This window comes from Carassius carassius, chromosome 46 (assembly GCF_963082965.1).
Source record: "Carassius carassius chromosome 46, fCarCar2.1, whole genome shotgun sequence".
Taxonomy (NCBI): domain Eukaryota; kingdom Metazoa; phylum Chordata; class Actinopteri; order Cypriniformes; family Cyprinidae; genus Carassius; species Carassius carassius.
The window spans coordinates 6,263,842-6,287,952 of NC_081800.1; the positions used below are offsets into that span (position 1 = coordinate 6,263,842).

Below are 24,111 nucleotides of genomic sequence, written 5' to 3' on the forward strand. Positions count from 1 at the left end.
GCTTCAGCGTGATTCCCACTTCATTAAAAAATTAATTATCAAGCTTACTTCCAGTCGCTTCACTGAAACAGACATTCATGATATTACAGTTGACCTCGGACTGTTACGAGTTACAGCTGAGGTCACAGATTATGTCTCTTTCTCCTAATAACTTACTTATCAACAGCAGTATGAAGCTGTATGTTTGTATTCCTGCTGTATGATAAACCCTGGGAAGACCCGGTAATACAGTCCTGCTACATTCCTCAATCCATTAGTACACACATTCACAACCATAAAATGTAAGCCTTGAATATACCCAAATAATGTAGATCAGTCCTAGGCCTTAAAAGTGCTGAGGAATTAGCCAATGAAAAGAAGCAGAAGGAGAGGGAGTTTAGAGACAATCCTTGGCACTGAGTGTCTGAAAGAGTCGATCGCGCTTCCTTCAAAATCTTCAGAAACTGCAGAGATACATTATGAAATGAATCTCATTAGAGCTGTAATGCAGGGGGAAAAAAAATGAACATGCACACATTATCTACAATCATTAAATAATACAATTTGTGTTACTTTGAGAGTGTCACTTGTGGTCCTCCTGGTCTTGTCCTCTTTCAAACAAACTTTTCTTAATGGAGATGTTCACGTGTCTCAGATCCTGAGCATAAACAAATGAGATGTGTTTTAAGCTTTTAACGCATTCAGGTCAAGTTTGGCAAGAGCCTGTTTTAGGACTATTAAGATTTGTATTTATAATGCAACAGTATTTTCATGACCGCTGATCACACTTTCACCGCAAACAGAAATACAGTTAAATAAATCAGGTTTCACTTTATATATAAAAAACATAAGTATCTATTTTTATTTTAAACCGGGGATGTTTCTTTACGACAAATGTAGTTGACTGCATCCACGGCAGCAACGAAATACTACATGAACTTTAACTGCAGCATGTTTACTGTGAAAAATGAACAGGTCAATTATTGTTCTGTAAATGATTGCTTGTTTAAAGATCTTTTTGGAAAATGAAAAAAGTAGTGTGAGGCCACGTATCATTACATAGACTGCATAAATGATGGTTCAAACCTGTCATTTGATTTGTGGGAATAATTACTCCAAATTCACCAAAAACGCTACACATATTTGTGTGATTACTAACAAGGTCAAATGAGGGAGTGAAACAGGCTCTGTGCGAAGTGAAATACTGCCACCAAGACGAAGCCTGGAGAAGAACAGTGGGACACTAATCATGTTTTCCCTGTGATACAATTTATAAAAAAATGAAACACAGAAAAAGATAAATGTAAGCTCATGCCTACATAAAGCAGCACTTACCAAAGGACCATGAGATGATGATGAAGATGGTGATGACGATGAGGACTCAGGAAATGGTTTCTTCTGAACCCAGCGATTAATTCGATCAGAGATTCCCGAAGAAAAGCTGCGAAATTCCTGAAACAAAGTAAATGATGTTAACCAATGATTGAAAGGCCATGTTCCAGAGATGAAACGCTGCTCACCTGTCTGGAGAACACATGGCTTCTGTCGGATCCCTCCTGCTCTTTCTCAAACAGCTCCCTCTTCCTCTGCACCTCATCCGCTAAACACACAGTCTTGTGAACCGCTGGGGATTTGGAGATTTCCCATTTCTAAAAGTTAGACAGAGCAATACATTTCTCAAGCATGATTCTGTTCTTCACACGTTCAGCAGTATCTGGTGCGGATCACAAAATGGGCCTAAAACTCTTTCAACAACTGATTAAATGAGCAACTTTTTATTTGTTTGGAAACTAACAACCTTTTATGCTGTAGGTTAATTTTCTTGTAACAGTTTCAGGGTTTCTGCAGGTTTTATAATATAGGTAAATGTAAGACTTTAAAGAGCTTTTTAGGAAAATGTAAGGAATAAACCGGACAGAATATGTCAGTATGGTCTCTTAATTGAAAATACAACATCCAACAGATCTCAGAAAAAAAAGAAAAAAGAAAAAGAAATTTGATGACTTGAATTACTCTGCTACTAACAAAAACTATGTAAATGTATTTACCTGTACCTTCTGATCACAAAACAAGTTCTGTTCTTGTTTTTTTCTCTGTTCTTTCTCTGTATTTGTGTCTAGTTTTCCAATGCAAATGTCCAAATCAAAGATGAAAAATCAAGATATATTTACCAGAGATGCAAAATGACCAAATAAAGTGAGGTCATGATTAAAACAAGAACAAATATTTGCCAATGGGCTCAGAACACTACTTAATCCAAATGAAAAGGTTTTAATACCTCACTGACAGATTTTTATTTTTAAGCAGATACTCATTTATTTTTGTTCAGTTTTCCAGAAATCTTCAATTTGCATCTTGAGTAAATGTATCTTGATTTACGAATGTCTAGATACATTTATTAGAAAACAGAACAAAAACACTGAGGAAGATATTTTTTTTTTTTTTTGCAGTGTATGTGACATTATATACTGTAATGTCTTTATGAATTTAAGACTTTCTGCTGCCATTTTAGGCCTCAATTTGAAACCTTGATTTTCAAACATAGTTCTCACAGTTAAAAAATGCATTTTTATCTATAATGCATTTTTTTTTTTATCATTAGACAACTTTTTTGTCGTTTCAGATGAACTTTGTGGAAATCCAGACCTGTGAGGCTTGAGCCAGTCGTTCCATTTTCTCCTGAATGGAGTGAGATGACAGCCTCTGCCGGGAGCTTATGAAACAGCACAGACAGCAGTTCATTCAACACAACCTCATTTTACTGAAACTGACAGCTCGCTGTAAACGTGCTCATACAAACACTCTCACTTTCTCTGAAACGGGCTCTGCTGCTCCTCCTCCTGGCTGGAGCTCTGTGGGCCAGAACATTCATCAGTGTGAGATTGAGACTGGGCTGTCTGTGTTTATAGCAGATCTGACTTGGATCGTTTTACCTTACTGGATTCAAAGGTCTTCGCTGCAATCCGCACACTTGCACTGTGGATCAGATTGGATCGTAGTCAACACAGATTGTTGTCATTTATACAGTACTGTTGTAGATTATAAGCAAAACAAAGATTATGCTATTTGGAAAACATCAAATAAACTCTAAAGTAGAATAAAAAAAATACAACACAAGTATAGAAAGAGTCTATGGAAATAATCATATTTTCTTTAGGTCATTCATTGTGCATAAAATGCCAAACTAAATGATTTCTTGAAGATGTATTGTAAACTACTGTTGAATCTAATTAAATTGCATGTCACTTGCAATTAAATTAAAATGTATTACAGTTTAAATTTCTAATAAATGCAGTCAACTGAACCCATGTTTTTTACAAACTCATTTTAGTACATGTTTATAAGTAATTTCAGTTTTTGAAATAAGCCTAAAATATAATGCATAATATACCTGGCAAGCGTTTATGGTAAACTAAAATATAATTGAATGTCATTAAATCTTGAATGTCATGTATCTTAACATATAAAATTGCACATTGGTAATGATGAAGTTGAGGTGTCAAAGATTTAAAATATATTAACTCGATTTAAAATGTGATCTTGAATAACATGCCGCAGTTCAAATTCTAATCAAGTCCTTTACATGTGCTTTAGTATGTTAGTCAACACATCAAAATATATGCACTTCTTTAAAGATTATTATAACAGTGATTTCATATAAATCTTTTAATTTGCCATTATGACGAAGTGTACTTAAGTGTGTTAAGAATCAGTCATGAAAGTAAACTTAAATACACTTAAGTGGCCTCATAATTCATTAATATTATGTTATCTGCAAGTACAGTTTAAAAATATATATATTCTAAGATTTGAAGTACAAGTGCACATTTAGTTCAAGTGAGCACGCTTGTTTTTTCCCCGAAAGGTAAAATTGCACATGCACATTTCTTTTTTTATCTGTGTGTTTATCAGTACCTTCTCTGTAACGGTATGTCTTCTTCCTCCTTCTTCTTCATCATCTGAAACGGATAATGACACTCAGGCACAAAGCAGTACAGTCTGTGTGTGTGTGTGTGTGTGTTGAGTTAGTCAAATATTTAACAAATGAGTCCTGACAGCACATGCCATAAATAATGAAAGCTGTATATGATGCATCACTATCGTATAAGGTTATTGACACAAGCAAATGTGACAGTATATACAGTCCACATGAAATACAAATGTTAACACTGTGTTATGTAACATCTTGACTCTCATCCTTAATTAGAGCTTTACCCTGAAGGACACCGTTCTGGAGCTCTGCCGTGTGAACGCAGGTTTCGCAGTTGGTTCGAAATTACTCGGTGACCCATTTTCATGTGTCTGTGCACACATGCAAATAAAATAAGGCAGTAAGAGGAGAAACTGTGAGAGAATGCATAATGAATTCCACATGTAAAATCAGTCAATAAATGAAGTCTTTTAGATCTCTAGAATTGACCCATATTATTCTGGAATTAAAAAAAAAACAGACATCTGTGTACAGAATGCGATTAAAGAGGCATTAGAGGAATGACAAGCATATTTTATCTGTCGTCAAGATTTCATGTTTAATTCAGTTTGTTGCTTACTGTTACTTTTTAATTATTTGTGAGATTTACTAGCAATTTCTGGGTGCAATTTTGTTTTAAACACTCTTTGTTAAAAAGTTTGTTTGTAAAAAAAAAAAAAACAAAGTATTTTCACAATAAAATGCTATTTCAGTCTTTCTACTTCAGAATTGCATATTTAATTAAATGTGTTATTTGTCATTTATTTGAAACATTCACTCAGAAATTGCTGATAACTTCACAAATAATTACAAAGTCAATCCTATTAAAAAAAAAAAAAAAATCTCAGTAGAAAAAAGAAAAGAAAATAAACATAAAAAAAGACTTCAAAGTTGTAAATAAAACAAAGACGATTGCTTACTATTTTATAAGAAAGTACTATTTCAGTCTTCTTCAAAATTTCACGTTCAATTCAATGTTATTTGAATTGAAACTTTTACTTAAATTGCTGGCATAAGACAAATATTACTGGAGTTTTTTTTTTTATAAGAAAATACTATTTCACATTTAATCCAGTGCCATTTCTTTGTAAGTAACTATGAAATTTACTATACATTTTTGAGTGAAAACTGTGTTAAACTAAATCCTACACATTTCAATGTATATGGTCCCCTTTATTATATATCATATCTGTGAAAATTTCCCGCTTTTTTTGGCTACAAGTATAACAGTAATTGTCATAGCATAAATGTTCCTCTAGAGGGAGCCCTAACATCATTCTTCTTTAGTACAAAGGGAATATTATACTATTCTTTAAAGTGCTATATAAATGCCACTGGTACATACATATGTCAACGTACCATGGTATCACCATAGTACAGCTTGTAGGGAAACTATGGTCATACTCTCCTGTTCCGCCTGTACATACTATTTACTTTTTTTAGTAATTGCAAAATCTGGGTAACAACTACCTACCCCTAAACTCTAACTCATAAAGTTAGCTTATATTATCCAATACTTTCTTAGGTAAGAACACATACTGTAACAAAGTGCAACTGATTCTACACTAAACAAGACAGCAGTGCTGTTTGTGTGCATCTGTGGCTGTCTCACCTCTGTGTCTCCATTCGGTGTGGGGCTCACCGAGCCAGAGTGGGCGGGGCTGTGAGGTGACTCCGCCCTCTGAGACTGAGGGGGCGGAGACTTGGGGCTCAGGGGAGAAACCAGTCTGCTGGTTGCTGAGGGTGATGTGGGACTCTTATCAAAGGAGACGGAGAGAGAGCTGATAAAAGAGAACGACAGTATGATATAATTTTAGCAGGGCAAAGATTGTGCTTTCATCATCATAGTCAGCAACTGCAAACAGATCTGATTATCCAATAAAAAAAAATGGAAATAATACACTACTGTGAGCTCAAAGGCTAATTCAACTGTTTAGAATAGTTAGAAATGTAGTACCTCACAAACTTTCGGGATGCCTTCGGGGGAGTTTGAGAGTTTGTTGAATCTTGGTTCGTGCCTCCATTTTTTTGCTATAAACAGACAAAAAAAGTATTTCGTATTTGCAAAAAAGTTATTTGTTCTAGAATTGTCCGCATCATTACTCCAGCCTTCATTGTCACACGATCCTTCAGAAATCATTCTGATATTCTGATTTCAATTTGCTTTGATGAATGGAAAGAACAAAACGAAACTTTTAAAAGAACACCGTTTATCTGAAATAGAAATCCTAATCAGCATTATATGTGTTATATTACTATATTATGTCTTTACTGATGCATTTATTGTGTCCTTGCTCAATAAAAGCATTAGTTAATAAAATCAAACCTTTGCACTATAGTGTACACCACTAAGATATTGGTCATGCCACCAACCTCAAACTGAAACGATATTTCCAAACTATTTCTGAGAAAATCTTTAAGAATTCTGTAGTTTGGATTTCAATCCAGGCACATTTGATTAAAGATCAATAACACATTTACAATTATTGGCTGACATACAGTAAGTGGCTGATGCTAGTAACATTGCTTCGAAAAAACATAAGCAGATTAATAATTCAAACTACAGATTCATTATTACAGTGAAAACATTTGAATGGATTTATTTTGGTCCTTTAATAGTTCTTCAGCACTGCTGTGCATTTGATCTTTCACATTAGTGATGCCACACTTCAGAAGTGGGTCAGATGACTTCATGTTCTCTCATGCGGAGGCCCTGAAGGTGTGTGTCAGGGAGACTGGGCCTCCCACAGCTATTTCTGTTAATTCTGTAGATGATTAATTACACACTCAAACGACAGAGACAACTTAGAGCAAGCAGATGACCTCTGACCCCTAGCCACATGATGAAACCTGTCAGATTTACACTGCGCAGAACTGACAACTTACAAAGCAACAGAGAGGACCTTTTGTGATTAAACCACTACAAAACATGTTCATCCGACAAGTTCATTTTCACTTAGAGAACACATAGTTAACCTTAGATTTCTCTTGAATACCTATTCAAATAACACCACTTTTTATCCTAAAATCTCAAAGAGACTTTTCCTCTCCCATAAAATAAGATTTGATCAAGTTGTGTTTACGAGACGTATATAGGTCATACAAGATATTCATCCATGCCTTTCTTGCTAAAAAGTGGAGATCCAACTCTTTTATGAAGTACGCTCACTTAGGGACTTGTTTAGTAAGTTTTTTTACCAGAAAAGATTTTAGAATTTTTTATTCATATGGTAATTTAAAAAATCTTGTATGATTGTAACTGCTGTATTTTTTGCTTGGTTTTTATTTTGTGTTTATGTAACTCTTGTATTACTGCAAATCAGTTTTTGCCCTGAAGATAGCCTTAATGACATGGCAACAAAAATAAATAACTACTTCTAGTACTACTTAAGGGGGAAAAAAAATCCAAAACATCAGTTATTGTCCACTGATGAAGCAATTGGTATTTTGGTACTGACATAAGAGGATCTAGCTCTTAAACAGTGTGCTCAACCAGGGGCCAAACTTCCAACGTGATTTCTAGACCTGCAAAGTCATGTCAATTAATAAAATCCTAAAACTCAGTGGGAAATTACGGAGCCCCACACATGCAAGAAAAAAAGAATTGTGTGCACGATTTACTAATTTGTTCCCTCAATGTACTAAATCGTGCACACAATTACTATTGCATTCCCTCGATTTACTACTGCGTTCGCTCGATTTGCTAAATTGTGCGCACAATTTATAAATCGAGGGAACTAAATAGTAATCGTGTGCACATTTTAGTACATTGAAGGAACGAATTAGTAAATCGTGCACACGATTTAGCCTAATATTTTTTCCTGCATGTCATGTGCGGGGCTCCGTAGGAAATATTATAATCAAAATGCATTTTTCTATTTATGCCAATTTATTGCTTACATAGAGTGAGAACCTTAGAGAACACGCAGCTTTAAATTAATTTACAGAAACTAGGATTGTCTAGCTTTCGAATATCCTGGAGTCCCCCTAGCAGTACATAGTTTGGATGTCTCCATTATCTATTATTTCATGTACTGAAGTCTCTTATATGAATAATGAACTGATGAGCAGATGACTTTTGATTAGGACGAGTCTGAATATGTGTAGTGATGGGGTGCTTCCTCTAAAAAAACATCCTCTAAAAGCATCACATCACACGGAGGAACCTCTGTAGATTGAGAACCCATGTCTTCCTACCTTCTCCTGTGTCTCTGAGTCTGTGGAGTTGGAGGGAGGATCTGGAGACATGAAGGTCTCCACGCAGCGCTGCACGCTCTCGAAGAGTTCCTCGTCCTGCTGTTCCCCCAGCAGCTCCACGTGGGGCTCCTTATCCGGGCTGCTCTCTCTGCATCCATCATCTTCCTCCTTATTCTTCCTCAGGGTTTCAACGTGCCTCATCCTCCGCCGTTCGTCACGGACTCGAAGCATCTCCACAAAGTCCAGCTGCAGCTGGGCCAGACCGCCACCGGAGTCCCCACCGGAGTCGCCAGCATCAGCAGGACCGCTAACACTGGAAACATTATATTAGTGAGACGTCGTTTCGAGGGGTTACAATCTTGTGAAAAATAAGTACACTTCAGGATACTTTTACAACCCGAATTCCGGAAAAGTTGGGACGTTTTTTAAATTTTAATAAAATGAAAACTAAAAGACTTTCAAATCACATGAGCCAATATTTTATTCACAATAGAACATAGATAACATAGCAAATGTTTAAACTGAGAAAGTTTACAATTTTATGCACAAAATGAGCTCATTTCAATTTTGATTTCTGCTACAGGTCTCAAAATAGTTGGGACGGGGCATGTTTACCATGGTGTAGCATCTCCTTTTCTTTTCAAAACAGTTTGAAGACGTCTGGGCATTGAGGCTATGAGTTGCTGGAGTTTTGCTGTTGGAATTTGGTCCCATTCTTGCCTTATATAGATTTCCAGCTGCTGAAGAGTTCGTGGTCGTCTTTGACGTATTTTTCGTTTAATGATGCGCCAAATGTTCTCTATAGGTGAAAGATCTGGACTGCAGGCAGGCCAGGTTAGCACCCGGACTCTTCTACGACGAAGCCATGCTGTTGTTATAGCTGCAGTATGTGGTTTTGCATTGTCCTGCTGAAATAAACAAGGCCTTCCCTGAAATAGACGTTGTTTGGAGGGAAGCATATGTTGCTCTAAAACCTTTATATACCTTTCAGCATTCACAGAGCCTTCCAAAACATGCAAGCTGCCCATACCGTATGCACTTATGCACCCCCATACCATCAGAGATGCTGGCTTTTGAACTGAACGCTGATAACATGCTGGAAGGTCTCCCTCCTCTTTAGCCCGGAGGACACGGCGTCCGTGATTTCCAACAAGAATGTCAAATTTGGACTCGTCTGACCATAAAACACTATTCCACTTTGAAATAGTCCATTTTAAATGAGCCTTGGCCCACAGGACACTATGGCGCTTCTGGACCATGTTCACATATGGCTTCCTTTTTGCATGATCGAGCTTTAGTTGGCATCTGCTGATGGCACGGCGGATTGTGTTTACCGACAGTGGTTTCTGAAAGTATTCCTGGGCCCATTTAGTAATGTCATTGACACAATCATGCCGATGAGTGATGCAGTGTCGTCTGAGAGCCCGAAGACCACGGGCATCCAATAAAGGTCTCCGGCCTTGTCCCTTACGCACAGAGATTTCTCCAGTTTCTCTGAATCTTTTGATGATGTTATGCACTGTAGATGATGAGATTTGCAAAGCCTTTGCAATTTGACGTTGAGGAACATTGTTTTTAAAGTTTTCCACAATTTTTTTACGCAGTCTTTCACAGATTGGAGAGCCTCTGCCCATCTTTACTTCTGAGAGACTCTGCTTCTCTAAGACAAAGCTTTTATAGCTAATCATGTTACAGACCTGATATCAATTAACTTAATTAATCACTAGATGTTCTCCCAGCTGAATCTTTTCAAAACTGCTTGCTTTTTTAGCCATTTGTTGCCCCCGTGCCAACTTTTTTGAGACCTGTAGCAGGCATTAAATTTTAAATGAGCTAATTAAGTGGATAAAAGTGTAAAATTTCTCAGTTTAAACATTTGCTACGTTATCTATGTTCTATTGTGAATAAAATAGTGGCTCGTGTGATTTGAAATTCCTTTAGTTTTCATTTTATTAAAATTTAAAAAACGTCCCAACTTTTCCGGAATTCGGGTTGTAGAACGACGACTTATTACAGAAATAATACACTTTAAAAGAATATAAGTGTAAACTGAATGCATTGTTTTCGGACACCTGCATGTAAATTGAGATTCAGTGAAAATGTACGATAGTTTAAATGTATGTTAAATGCAGTTAGCTTAACTTAACTTCAGAGTGCTGTTTTTGAACCACTTTAGTACATCCTTTAATGTAATCTCATAATCACTTCTGTTGTCTTTGAAATATGGTTTAAGTGCACTGATGAATCTAGCAATGTTTATGGATTTAGTGCAATTTCTATTGAATCATTTAAATATATTTGTAATTATACATTTGTTGACAAGTGCACATTCAGTACAAATTCTTTTCACAAGGGTATGCAGAATGTTTTTTGTTTTTTTACCCATAGATGACAGCACTAGTAAACTGACATGATCTTTCTTCCCGTTCTCCTCCACTGGGGATCTGAATTCCATTGTCTTTGTACTTTTAAAGTACTTTGTACTTTGATAGATTCATCACCCATTTCTGCCACCCGGCCATCAGACGAAACTATACTTGTAAACTTAACTTGTTAATCAGACAAGATTCTTATTTTGGTGCAAACTGCTTTTTTGGGGGGCAGTGTCCACATATGGTCTTATGAGACCAAATTACAACATCACATGTAGATCCTATTCATATTTGCTTTTATGATACCATAAACCTTTATCTAAAGCACTCTAAAGCGCTCATCATTATGTTCTGTGAGGTCAATTGCTTCATGCAAATATTTAACACTAATTTTGCATAAATTTGATATATATCACTGAGTCTCAAGCCCATTACGGGTCTTAAGCAATTTGAAGTGAAAAGAGAGAGCATAAATCCACCTTTAATGTTGTCTAAAGTTGGGTTTTCTCTGTAATTTTTTGATCTCGCACCTACTGGTTTGTGGTTTGGTCTCTTCAGTGGGACTTTCATCCGTGTCTGCTGTAGACTCCCTTGTCTTCCTCCTCCTCTCTCTCTCCACCTCTTCCTCATCCTCCACAGTCCACTGTCGAGCCAGCCTGAAGATCAAACACATAGAAACATACGCTTTTCAGCATTCCACTTCTCTGTGAACACTGGTGTTAAACGAGAGGTAGAAAGGTAGATCGTCTTTTACTACTGCATCCCCAAAATATAATTTTGCCCATGTCGCCTGGAAGCTTTAAAAACATTGGAACTTTTGGCTCCAACCACTTTCATTATAAAAGCATTTAATTCAAACTGTTTTCATTGAACTGATTTAAAGCTCTATTCACACGGAGGCAAAAGGAAAGAAATGGCAGGGACGCTCTGAGCTGCTGACGACTGAAATCCATCCCGTCAGTCTTTCTGAAAGTATGAGAAGATGCATAGCGATCAAAGGTCTCGATGATATACCCCAGAGGTGGACTATTGTATTTCAGTTTGAAAACAGTGTTTCATTGTGCAATAAACTGGTTCTTCAAGCTCTGTTTTGGTAAAAGGATACTAATTTCCTTCAATCTGAAAGCGTGACATTACTTTCCATATGAGTGCATTGCACTGTCAAAATAACCACAAGTGCATGTCCAGACATTCAGCTTTAATTTCAGTCATACAGCTGGCGTCCAAAATGCAATGGATGAGGATTATAAATGTTAACTATCATATTGGAAGTGTTGCCGTGGGTGCTATATTTCTGAAACTCAAGTGCCCCTTTGGCTTTTTTGCTTATTTCAAAGTCTTAAGGTTTCATTCATTATATATATATATATATATATATATATATATATATATATATATATATATATATATATTAGTTTTTTTTTTCATTCACAGTTTTGAGCGAAGAAATAAAAACGTAGACACCCCGGTTATAGCTCGGATACTTCTCTGTTAGATTGCAAAACCGTTCAGATCAGACAAAATAAACGCTACATGTATATTTCAATCTACTTACGTCGACAAAGCAGACCAGTTTTTCCGGCTAATAGACATTATTTTGTGTCGTCGTGTTGCAGTCGGCTGGAGAGTGTGAAGTGTCGCGCTCTTCGCGGTGTGTCACCTTTACCTTTACCCCGCACCTTCAGCAGAGGCGCGTCACGTGACCAGCATCATCATCTTCAGACTTGATACTGCATCTATGTTGTCCACTACTCGGACATCCTATTAAAATCTTTGAGCAATTTAATATTATATACATATTATTTTTCGTATTTTTTTTAGGATAAATATAAATAAAAAATATAAATGGCTAAAATCGTAAAACTTATATTGTTTTAGTTAAATACAATGTCAAAAATCTAGAAGCAATAAAATAAATGGGCAAAAATATATTGAAATTTTACGGTAGAGTATATAAACTTTTTTATATAATCATAATGGTTTTAGTTAAATAAAATGTAAGAAAGCTATAAGCCAAATGTTTCAATTGTTACATAATATTATTTGCCTTAAGTACAGTATTTTAGAATACTTAATATATATATATATAAAATACAAAAACATAATATTTTACCTATAACATTACATATACTTAGCTTTTAGTTATCAATTTTTTCACACGAGTGACTCAATGAAAACAAAGACCATTCCTACTATAAATCAATCTCATCCTATACAGACACTGATATCTTTGCATTTTACATGAAGTCAAGCATATAGGGCATCACTCTATATCGTTCACAGTTGCATTTGCTCTAAAGTTCAGAATTAATTGAAGCTCAAAGGCTAGAGGTGTTTGCTTTATTCCCTGTGCCACACCTATAAGAGACAGCTAGACCTGCTGTACTTTGCCCAGAGCAATATGAAAGCCATAGTAGACCATCCAGTACACCACAGGGTTTGGTCTTAAAGGAAATAATAGTCAGCTGCTGTGGCATGCTTCCGCTATATTGTTTAGTTTACAATTGCCTCTTTATTCACTCATGCAAGTAGAGAGAAAAAAACATTCCAAGTAAGGAGTGTCACAATAAACTTTGACTGTTAAACGTTAAATAAGTACAGTATGGATAAGTGGCCTGAACACCCCACCCAATGCCAACACAGGGAAGACAGAGATATCCAATATGCAAATTAGGGTTGGAGTCCACTGTCTTCAAATGACAGCCTTCATAGTTAACGCTTCACTTCCTGAACGAGCTCCCTATCTCCTGCATGATCCTGCACAATAGCATTTTAAACATTTGCATCAAATTAGACTAAACAAAGAAACACAACACATCTGTTTAAATTCTTCAGCTACTTAACAGCATGCAAAAGGACATTCTCACACAATCCTGGCTGTGTTAGTATACACTGTTTTTTTCCAAGTATAGTTACATATAGTTTTGACAAGCTTTTTGTGCTTTTTATTTTATATGTTTAATTTCAGCACTGCGAGAGCTTTCCTAAACAATAATTCACAGCCAGACTATCAGAAAAAAACATGCCAAACTGAGCATGGGATCCTGTTGGAAAGATTAAACATATATAATGAGCCTTGCACCTCAATACATATTTCTCTTAGTTTATCCTAATGATGCATCTACATCTTCCTTTGACTCTTCCTAATAACTGAATATTGACATGATAAAAGATCGACTAAGCTAGTAATTATTTACTTATTGGCCACATGGAAGTTGCACAATCATTTGTAACAATGCTAAAGCAGCTGCAATGAATTACAATATCAGTGGCATCTGAAATAACAGTATATCTGGTATTTAATAGTATATTTAGTATGTAGCTCAAAACCTAATCCTTTTTAGTTGCCAAACAATGAGTGTCATAATCTTGTGTGTTAACTGTACTCGACAAGGTTTCACTGGGTGGGGCCTTTTGCTGCATCAAACATCTTCTTTCTTCCCTCCATACCAGACATGGCCTCCACGTTCTTCCTCCAGTCGCTGTCCTCAACTGGCCTCTTCTGCAGAACGAAACAGAAGGGTTACTACTAACTACTGTAGCTGTGATTAAACATGATTGTATGATCACTAGCAGTAATTTTAGTTTAGCCATTTGGGTGAAGTAGCGACAGATCTTTTATAACGGAAATTCAAAAGTAATGGATTAACGAGAGATAAAGCGATTGTCACTTGGTTCTATGGATAGTTGTTGATTGGATGTGGAGATGTGGGCGTGGCACTGAGATGAATGCAAGTCTTGCTTTTGATTTCATACCGACTTTATCTGGATCCAGATCACTGAATCAATAAGTTGTTTGTTGGCTTGTGAACAGCTCCAAGAATTGGTTTAGCCCATTCTGGAATAAATCATTCAGTGCGATTTGCCAACTGATTCAACATGTTCATTGAAAGAATCAGCTTGTGCAAAGACGTTCAACTGAACATCCATTTAATTTACTGGTTTCACTACACTATTGAAGGTTTTGTCTCTTGTGAGACAAACGCTGAAAAGAATGAACATTGTCACTGTTTGCTCTCCAAAATCATTGCCTTTTACTCCTCCGCTTCACATCCCATGAGCCTCTGCCTTTCAGACAGCTGCTTCTGGTGATGTCAACCTTCTGTCTGAGCTCTGAATATTCAGGGTACTTTGTTTCTTTTCATCGCCTGTTGCTCGATCCTCATCTTGTCCAAGTGCCAGTCCAGATAGAAGGTTAGTAATGTTTTAACTGGTGTAACCTTGAAGGATTAACAGATTTCTCCTATTATCTTACATGGAACATTCCATGATGTTTCTTCTTGAGTAGTTTTGTTTTAGAAGGTTTCTCTCGTACCCCATTTGACATGGCTTGGATGGGTTGGTCGTATAACATTACATGTTCAGATGACGTCATACCTTCTCAGTATCCTCTTTCTTTACAGATTTGAGGTTGGCTCGTAGGTCCATTGAGACTTTGTGCTTTGAGCCTAGGAGAGATCGGAGGATGGCGTCTGCAGAAACCCTCACCCTCCTCAGGGTGGGCCGCTTGAACTTCCCCCTCAGGTCCAGAACCTTGATGTTCAGGTCTTTGACCTAGAGGATGGACGGTTATTTGTTTAGTTACTTATTAGATACCTATATGCATAAAGATTTGTTCCAATAAATAACATAAATAGCATAATTATGCCTTCACAGGTTCAAAGGTAGCATAGCTAAAAAAAATTCCGAATTCATAATCATAGTATTCAGTAGAAAAAAAATGATGACCCTATCCCCCCACTGAATGTTATTTTGAGAGGACCCCATAGCAAAATAAGGACAAAGGGCCCAGAATCCCTAGCGATGCTATTGTCTGCAAATGACAGCTTACAGTAAGTCACGACAATAGCGTCCACCTGTTTCAATCCACCTATTTTTTATGAGCATTTTGGGATATCGCTTTTAAAAAAATGCTTACTGGAAATGCCAAGATATGTATAGAGTCTAAAAAACATACATAAAAAAAATGCACTCAACTGATTCGGATAGATTTTTATCCGATAATAAAACATGCAGCAAAAACACGATGTCAACACATTTACCAAATAAATTGTTATTATATGATTAAGACTCGCAGTGGGTTCTCATACAGAAAATTATATTTTTCTTAGTGATATTTGGCACCAGTTTATCAGGACGTGAGGATGTTCTCTCCATCTTGCTGGATGGAAATGGTGTTTCACATGCGAATGTTTTATGCAATATTCCAATTTTGCGCATAATTTAAATTCGCAGCTTTGATTGGAAACAGCTAGTGACAGCATGACGAATGTAGTATGTGCGGATTAAATTACACAAATTCATACTGTCCACTGTAGTACTATGACACCGTGAGATTTCGAATGCAGCTCATGTATTAGTTGTGGAGAAGGCAATCCCATAATGCACTGCAATGTAAAAATCCATGCAAGATAGCAAGCGAAGCAAGAGAAATGTCAATAATGGAAAAAAAAATTCTTTTCAAAAGTGAATAGTGTATCTAAATATATTTCATATTAATTAAAATTTACTATTTTAGCAAATGTTTGTGTGTACTTCGATGTCATTTTTATGCTGATTAGAGTCTCATGTTGTTAGCTTATCAACATTGCTAATGCCAAACTGTACTGGAATCAATGGGGAGTTGATTCCCACGAGTAGCACTTTTTGTATGACACAGTTGTAGTCTATCTACATTGCATCTAATTAGGTTCCATTTCAGTTCGTATGTTCCCTTAGAAGGCAATTGACTATGTAGGGAGTAGACAGCAAGGCAGCTCGCTTAGTTTTCTATACCAAAATTCATACCAACTTTTTATGAAATCACTATCGCAATTACTCCCAACTGCATGCTAATATTAGAAGCCTACAAATAGAGCAGATGAAGATGGCAAGTTGTGCCATTGTCCTGCTGGTTATTAAACTATGGCTTATGTGGATTTTCATACCTCACGCTTATTCAGTAAGACTTTGGCTTCAATATCATAGCGCTCCTCATCCACCACATCAATCTTAGCATGAAGCTCTTGACAGAGTTCCTAAAAGAGACAGAAATGTTAACTGAATTTCAGGAATCCTTGATGCAAATGTGTGCTATATTACACCGGGTGCCGACTAACAACATACCAGCAGTGTTGGGAAGGTTACTTTGGAAATGTAATAGGTTACAGATTACAAGTTACCCTGTTGTAATGTAATAGTAGTGTAACTTTTTTAATTACTTTAATAAAGTAATGTAACTAATTACTTTTGAGTACATTTTGATTACTTTTATAAATTTCTAATGAATGTTAATTTGCAACTGTTAATCATCTTCAACCATTTTACACCATGCAGGTTTAACCTTAACAGTAGTGCTCAATACTGTCAGACTTTCATCATTCTTCATCACCTGAATTAAGATGATCAAATTTGAACACATCCACCACACAATCAGACTTTACTTAGAGATTGATCTGAAGTTCAAAGCAGATTTAAAATCAAAAGAAATAGTTTATAGATACTGTTTTCGAAACCAAATCTTTGCATAACTACAGGCATCTAACTGCATCTAACAATGGTTTGGGGAAAAAAAATAAAAGCATATACATCAACTCAAATACGGTTATCTAATAAGCATGTGTCCTATTTTGTGTACTAAACTCCTGAAACATTGGTGTCTTTCTGAAACATTGCTGTCTCTTTGTATATGATATGATGATAGTTTCTCAAAATAAGTAAAAAATGCTCATGAAGTGACTGTTCTAGAGATTAATTTCCATGAGGGGCGGACTGGGAAAAAAAATAGGCTGGGAAATCTCACACTCATACACCCACAACCCATCTCTCTCATGACTTTAATACTGAAGATTTTTATTTGACTTTTACCATGTTTTGTAAGTGCAATTTTGTTTTTTTGGCAAATGAATTACCACTTGTATTTATTTTTACTATAAATTCCATAGTTAAACCACGGTTAGTGCCATACCATAGGCTACATTAATTTTCCTCAGGGTTGTGTTTTTGTATCCACTAGCTCCCCCTAAACCTATGATAAAATATGATGATTTGTCTGCTAACTTACTACTGTAACATTACAAAAGATAATAATGACGTCGTTTATACAGTATTTTGTGTGATTGCGAGCAGTGTGCTGCTGCTTGACTAAGTAAACAAAGACAAAACTACATTAGCATCTTTACAGATGAAACTGACCTGCACCTGAAACCCTGAACAGAAGTGTCGCTTCTCTGCTCGAGCTGTGCGCTTACACAGTTCACTCCGGTCTCTCTCTCTCGCATTGATTACTCGGAGTCTGATCCAAACCGTTCGGCGGAGGCGCGGAGAGCGCGCGAGCCCAACCATTGCCAGTCACGACTAACCGATCCATGATTTATTAGAGATTTAATTATCGAATGGCGGATTCGGAAATAATCGCTTTAGTATATTCGGCCTGCAATTATACAATAACAATATTAAAGTAGAAGGCCAAATCGTCTGCCAGGCCACCGGGAATAGTCCCGGTTCTCCCGATGTCCAGTCAGCGCCTGATTTCCACAGACACGCAGAACGTGCAGGATTCATATTCAGTCTTTTTGCGGCTTAATATTCACAGACATCAGTCCAAATCGGGTTTTGATTCAAGTGTACTGACCTACTTTTGATATATTCGTCCAAAATGTGGCATATTGCGTCCGCGTTATAGGCTGAACTCCATTTTTATGACTGGATTCTACGAATGTGTTTTCCGCGTCGCGGAGTTTATGGGCCATATGTCTTAGTGCAATTTGGGAAAGAAATAAGCTGTATGTGGATGTGTGTAAATATTCAAATGTAATCCTCTTTGTAATCGTTACAATTTTCATAAGTAACTGTAATTTAATTACTCATTTTTTCTTAGTAACTGTAACTGATTACTGTTACATTTATTTTGTAATTAAATTACGTAACGCCGTTACATGTAACTAGTTACTCCCCAACACTGCATACCAGCTCAACTAAAAGGTTTTTTGTTAAGAAGACAAATATCATATGGCAATTTTCCTACTTATCGTTTCACACAAACATACATCTCATTGAAATATCCATGGATGGCTATTTACATTGCAATTAGTCAAATGAAGATAGGCATTGGGCAAGACATTTGCATCAGCCTTATGGAAGCTAATATGCAAATAAAGCAAAGGTTTCAGTAGCACAAGGAGCAGTGATTGTACCTTTAGATTTCAAGTCAGGAGGATTTTGGTGTGGCATCAAATAAGCAAACCTGTAAGTCTGAAGGTGGGCTTGATTTAACATGGTTACCTGAAGCTCAGTGAATGACATGCCCTGTGTTTTCAGAGGAGGAATTTTCTCCATCAGATACCCCTGCTTCTCCTCCTCTCTATCCAACATCTCCTGATCCAGCTCCTCTTTGGCTTTTGCCACCATCAAACTCTGAAAACACACACATCTAAATGTCAATGAGCCTGTCCCAATACCCAATTTGTGTTTTTTGCTTTTGACATCTTGTCTACTTGTGTGGCATATTTGGGGTATTTGGCCCAAGTGTTCAAGTGGGACCATAATGTGTTGTATAAAAATCCAAGTAAAGCTTTTACAGAGCATTTGCACATTTTGGTTTTCAATACTTCAAATAAATTTCTTAATGCCTGTTTAGTATCCCTATATAACACCACATTGTTTATTAATTGTGCTGGTTCCAATAAAGTGATAAAAATCCCTTGCAACTACCAAATTATATGTAATATCTTAATATGATGAATGATGGGATACACAAATACTGCTCTGAAGTGTGGATTTAGTTTTCATTAAGATTTGGTATTTTTCAGTCCTAACCCTAACCCATGTACTTTTAAGACTAGAAGTGTTGAATTGGGACAGTCCCAACATTATCTTGGTTAAGACACATGTCTGCCATCTAGTGGTGTGTTATTGACTCCAAAAAATATTTTTTTATAAAAATAAATGTTTATACTATCCTGATGAATTAGTGATTTGAACTAACCTTTAACCTCAAAGTATTATAATCTTGAATCTCAAATATTCTATATTGTCGAGATGGAAAAAAAAAATAATGTTGAATTGATATGTGCTGCAAACCAACCTTTAGCATAAGCTTTCTTGAGGCTGAGATCTTGTACTCCCTCTGGGCCAGAGATGTGACAGTTAAACCACAGCACAGGTAGCACAGATGATCAAATAATCTAAGTTTTAGTTGATTTGTTAGGGGAAAAAATGCATAACTTACCTCTTGCCTGAAAATACAGCATAAAATATACCTTAGTATATATTGGCAACGTATTACCAGAGATTATTGTTGGTATTAGAGATCCACACTTACCCTTGTTCAGGCATCTTTTCTACAAAAAAAAAAAAAAATAGAGCACAATCGTTTTATTCAGTGATTTCTAGTTGAATTTGACACATCAAATCAAAACGAACTCCCACTGAACTCCCACTGACTGATTTTAGGAATACATCATGGCCACATCCTGTCCTCATCTGACCCACATTTACATTTTCTGCATATGCCTAGTCAGTGACCGAAACACCCCTCAAACAAAGTCATGAGTGATCCTACCACATTTTCAGTTGGGTTAACACAAAACCTGTCCGGTTCCACAAATAGAAAGTTATCTAAAGATGTTAAGCATGTGGTGAAGGGTGAATTTTGGAAAAAAGAAATGTATTCTGCCCTCGTAAAAGAGTTCCCCTTCTTCAACTAGACAGATAGATGACTCCTTCCACAAGACAGTTGAACTGAAGCATGGATTTATTGACACCACCACTTCAAATGCAAGTGGAACAGAGTAAAACTGAAATACAGAAAAAAGGAAAAAGTAGTTTTCCAAAGACTGTACATTAATAATTGTAACAGTTCGCTTAAGGTATAACTGAACATAATATATAACGTTACAATAATAATCTAGATGCATGTAACATCGTACTGAAAAGTCTCTATTAATATCAGTTTCATCCTTAAATTACTGGCACTAATTCCAACAAAAGATGAAAAAACAAGCTTCTAATAAACACATTAATACTTACAGACAAAGCTTCTATAAATGTTTGCAAGGATGATGAAGAGATTGAGCTGCTTTAACCGTGTGATTATCAGAATCAACTGAGTAAAACAAGATGACTGCAATTAAGGTCAGAGGTTACTCTCTCTGACAACATCAATAAACATAAATGGACTAGCACCATCTAGTGGCTCTAAAAATAAACTACACTAAGAACAGTACACTCCCCGTCTGGTATCTGTAAGATGCCATCATTAAACATAATTAAGCTTGTCTATTCAGTCTCAGGAGACAACAGTAAGACAACATCTGATATAGGTCGCAGAAACACCTTAGATGATCCCTCTTTGACCATCTTGACCTCAACTTTCCTCACTCGCCCATCTCTCCCAGGAAATGTCTTCAATACCATTCCCATGGGCCAGTCATTCCTTTTGGCTTGACTGTTTTTCAATAGCACAACGTCTCCCACTTGAAGATTGCCGCTCTCATTCTGCCATTTTCTTCGGCCTTGTAAGGTTGCAAGATATTCCTTTCTCCAGCGATGCCAGAATGTAGTGGCCAAGCCTTGGACTTGCCTCCACTGACGACTGAAGAGGTCCTTTTCTCCAAATTCACCTGATGGAGAAGGTACTACAGAAGTCTTTTGAGTGAGTAGAGTTGCTGGGGACAGAATAAATGGAGCGTCTGGATCTGTGGATACAGGTACCAGGGGACGAGCATTTACTATGGCTGTGACTTCAGCCATGAAGGTTGTCAAAACCTCATGGGACAACTTTGATGGTCCAAGACCTTGTAGCATGGATTCAAGGATCCGCCTTGAGACTCCGATCATACGTTCCCAACTTCCACCCATGTGAGATGAGTGGGGAGGGTTGAACACCCAAGTACATCCAATGTCACTCAGATACTCTTGTACCCTTCTGTCTTCTGTGACTGACTCCATCTTCAACTCCTTGCATGCTCCAACAAAGTTGGTGCCACAGTCCGACCGCAACTGCTTTGCTGGACCTCGAACAGCGAAGAATCTGCGGAGAGCATTTATAAAGCTGGAGCTATCCATCGACTCTATGACTTCGATATGTATGGCCCTAGTGCTCATACATGTAAACAGCACTGCCCAGCGTTTGGAGTTCGCTTGTCCTCCTCTAGTTCGACGTGAGGTGACCATCCAAGGCCCGAAAACATCCAACCCTACAAAGGAGAATGGAGGGTCCATACTGAGCCGTTCAGGAGGTAGGTCAGACATCTTCTGAATCAAAATCTTTCCCCGCAGTCTGCGACACTGAACACATTGAAAGATCATACTACTGATGCGTCTCTTACCACCTATGATCCAGAAACCAGCCTCTCTCACTGCACCCTCAGTGAAGACGCGTCCCTGATGTTCGACCTGTTTATGATAATGTTGAATGAGCAGTGATGTGATGTGACAACGACCAGGGAGAATTAGAGGACACACTTCATCTCTTCTAAGGTTTGCTTCTGAAAGGCGTCCGCCAACCCTGAGTACGCCAAAACTGTCAATGTAGGGGGATAGTTTAAAGAGAGGGCTTTGATTGGAAATCGCTGTGCCTGTTTGAAGGCATTTCAATTCCTCAGAGAAGGCTTCTGTTTGCACGCTGTGGATGATAACAGACTTGGCCTTTTCTAGATCTTGAACTGAGCAGGGTTTGTCACATATATGCCAGCCCCTGCAAGTACTCTTGTTACTATCCTGCTTGAAGGAGTGAGTTATGTGCACAAGTCTTGCTATTGCATGAGTCAGTGATCGCCAGCTTGAGAATCTTTCGAACCGTTTGGGGTTTAACTCCTTTCTTGAAGTATGTGTAGCGCAAGAAGTGACTTGAGGACGTACTTCAATGTCTACTTCTGGGTCGATCATACTGAAGAGACCCATGTGAGTTTCAGGCTGTGTTGATTTAGTCAAGAATGTTGGACCAGTCAGCCACATGCTACGGGGAAGGTCAGCTGCCTTAACTGATCTTGTGGCATGGTCGGCAGGGTTTTGATCGGTAGGTACGTATTTCCACTGTTCAGGGCGTGTAGATTTCCGTATCCTTTGCACTCTATTGTTGACATACACATAGAATTTCCTGGATTCATTACAAATGTAGCCTAAGACGACCTTACTGTCAGAATAGAATGTTACAGCATCCAGCTTGGTGTCAATCTCATCTTCAATGGTTTCAGCTATTTCCACAGCTAGAACAGCTGCACACAGCTCAAGTCTGGGGACAGAGATCTCAAGTAGGGGAGCTAGTTTAGCCTTACCAAAGATGAAGCCAACTTCTACATTTCCGCTCATATCGGTAACCCTGATGTAAGCAACAGCTGCAATAGCATTTGTGGATGCATCACAGAAGACGCACATCTCTTTGCCTTGTGTTTGACTGAGAGAGATAGTGGCATATGTGCGGGGAATTTTGACACACTCAAGCTCCTTTAATGAATCTCTCCAAACCTTCCATTCCTTATATTTCTCATCAGGCAGAGGTGCATCCCAGTCACAAGACCCTGTGGTAAGCGCTCTGAGCAGGAGTCTTCCCTGAAGGACGACAGGTGCAGCAAACCCAAGTGGGTCAAACAAACTGTTAATCGTAGACAGAACCCCACGTCTGGTGTAAGGTTTCACCTGGTCTGCAACCTGGAAAATGAACATATCCTCAGACAAATTCCAGCTCACCCCCAAACTTCTGTGAACTGGAGGGAGGCCAGTGCTCAGATCCAGATTCTTAATCTCCTTTGCAAGGTCCTCTGCAAGAAATGCTTTCATGACCTCCACTTTGTTGGAGGCAATCTTGTGAAGATGAAGATTAGACAGAGCCAGCATTTCCTGGGTGGCTTTGAGCAGCTTGATGGCTTTCTCTTCTGTGGGGAGGGAAGTAAGTCCATCATCCACATAAAAGTTCCTTTCCACAAAGTGTCTTGCCTCTGGTCCATAGTCTTTTTCACCTGAGAGGGCAGCTCTCCTGAGCCCATATATGGCAACTGCTGGTGACGGGCTATTACCAAAAACATGAACTCGCATCTGGTACTCCAATACCTTGTTGTTTAAGTCATTGTTGTCATACCAAAGGAAGCGTAGAAAGTTCCGATGCTCTTTTGTGACCACAAAGGAATGGAACATTTGCTGGATATCAGCCATCACTGCCACACGTTCCTTCCTGAACCGCAGTAGAACTCCCAAAAGACTATTGTTTACATTAGGGCCAGTAAGGAGGACATCATTTAATGATACACCTTCATGTCGAGCACTAGAGTCGAACACTACTCTTATCTGGCCAGGCTTCTTTGGATGGTACACCCCGAACATTGGCAGATACCAGCACTCTTCATCATTCTGTAATCGTGGTGCCAACTCTGCATGCCCATTCTCAAGTATCTTTTGCATAAAATCAACAAAGTGCTCCTTTACCTCAGGGTGTTTTTCAAGCTTACGAGTCAGAAAAGTGAGCCGTTTGCTGGCCTGAATCTTGTTATTAGGGAGGTGTTGCCGTGGGCTACGGAACGGAAGTGGGGCAACCCAGCTATTTGACTCATCCTGATGGAACTCTCTTTCCATAATGTTCAGGAAGGCAAGGTCATCCATAGAGGGAGCTGGTTTGTC

General features: G+C 37.8%; 2 protein-coding genes across 2 annotated transcripts; both read right to left on the reverse strand.

Annotated features, from left to right (window-relative positions):
• Nucleotides 1-220: 220 nt before the first annotated feature.
• LOC132129128 (ladinin-1-like) lies at nt 221-12,144 on the reverse strand. Its single transcript, XM_059540591.1, has 14 exons — nt 12,074-12,144; nt 11,049-11,174; nt 8,147-8,459; nt 5,907-5,980; nt 5,562-5,730; nt 4,195-4,281; nt 3,895-3,938; nt 2,913-2,955; nt 2,788-2,831; nt 2,626-2,692; nt 1,500-1,628; nt 1,315-1,431; nt 553-637; nt 221-479 (listed from the first exon to the last, which is right to left on the reverse strand). Exons 1-13 carry the CDS (start codon nt 12,109-12,111, stop codon nt 563-565), a joined length of 1,326 nt encoding a protein of 441 aa, XP_059396574.1. The 5' UTR covers nt 12,112-12,144; the 3' UTR covers nt 221-479; nt 553-562.
• Nucleotides 12,145-13,769: 1,625 nt separating this feature from the next.
• On the reverse strand, nt 13,770-19,833 carry LOC132128986 (troponin I, slow skeletal muscle-like). The gene is made up of 6 exons (XM_059540402.1): nt 19,820-19,833; nt 19,583-19,733; nt 18,781-18,912; nt 16,446-16,535; nt 14,896-15,072; nt 13,770-14,020 (listed from the first exon to the last, which is right to left on the reverse strand). The coding sequence occupies exons 1-6, from the start codon at nt 19,831-19,833 to the stop codon at nt 13,916-13,918; spliced, it is 669 nt and encodes a 222-aa protein (XP_059396385.1). The 3' UTR covers nt 13,770-13,915.
• Between the last annotated feature and the right edge of the window lie 4,278 nt (nt 19,834-24,111).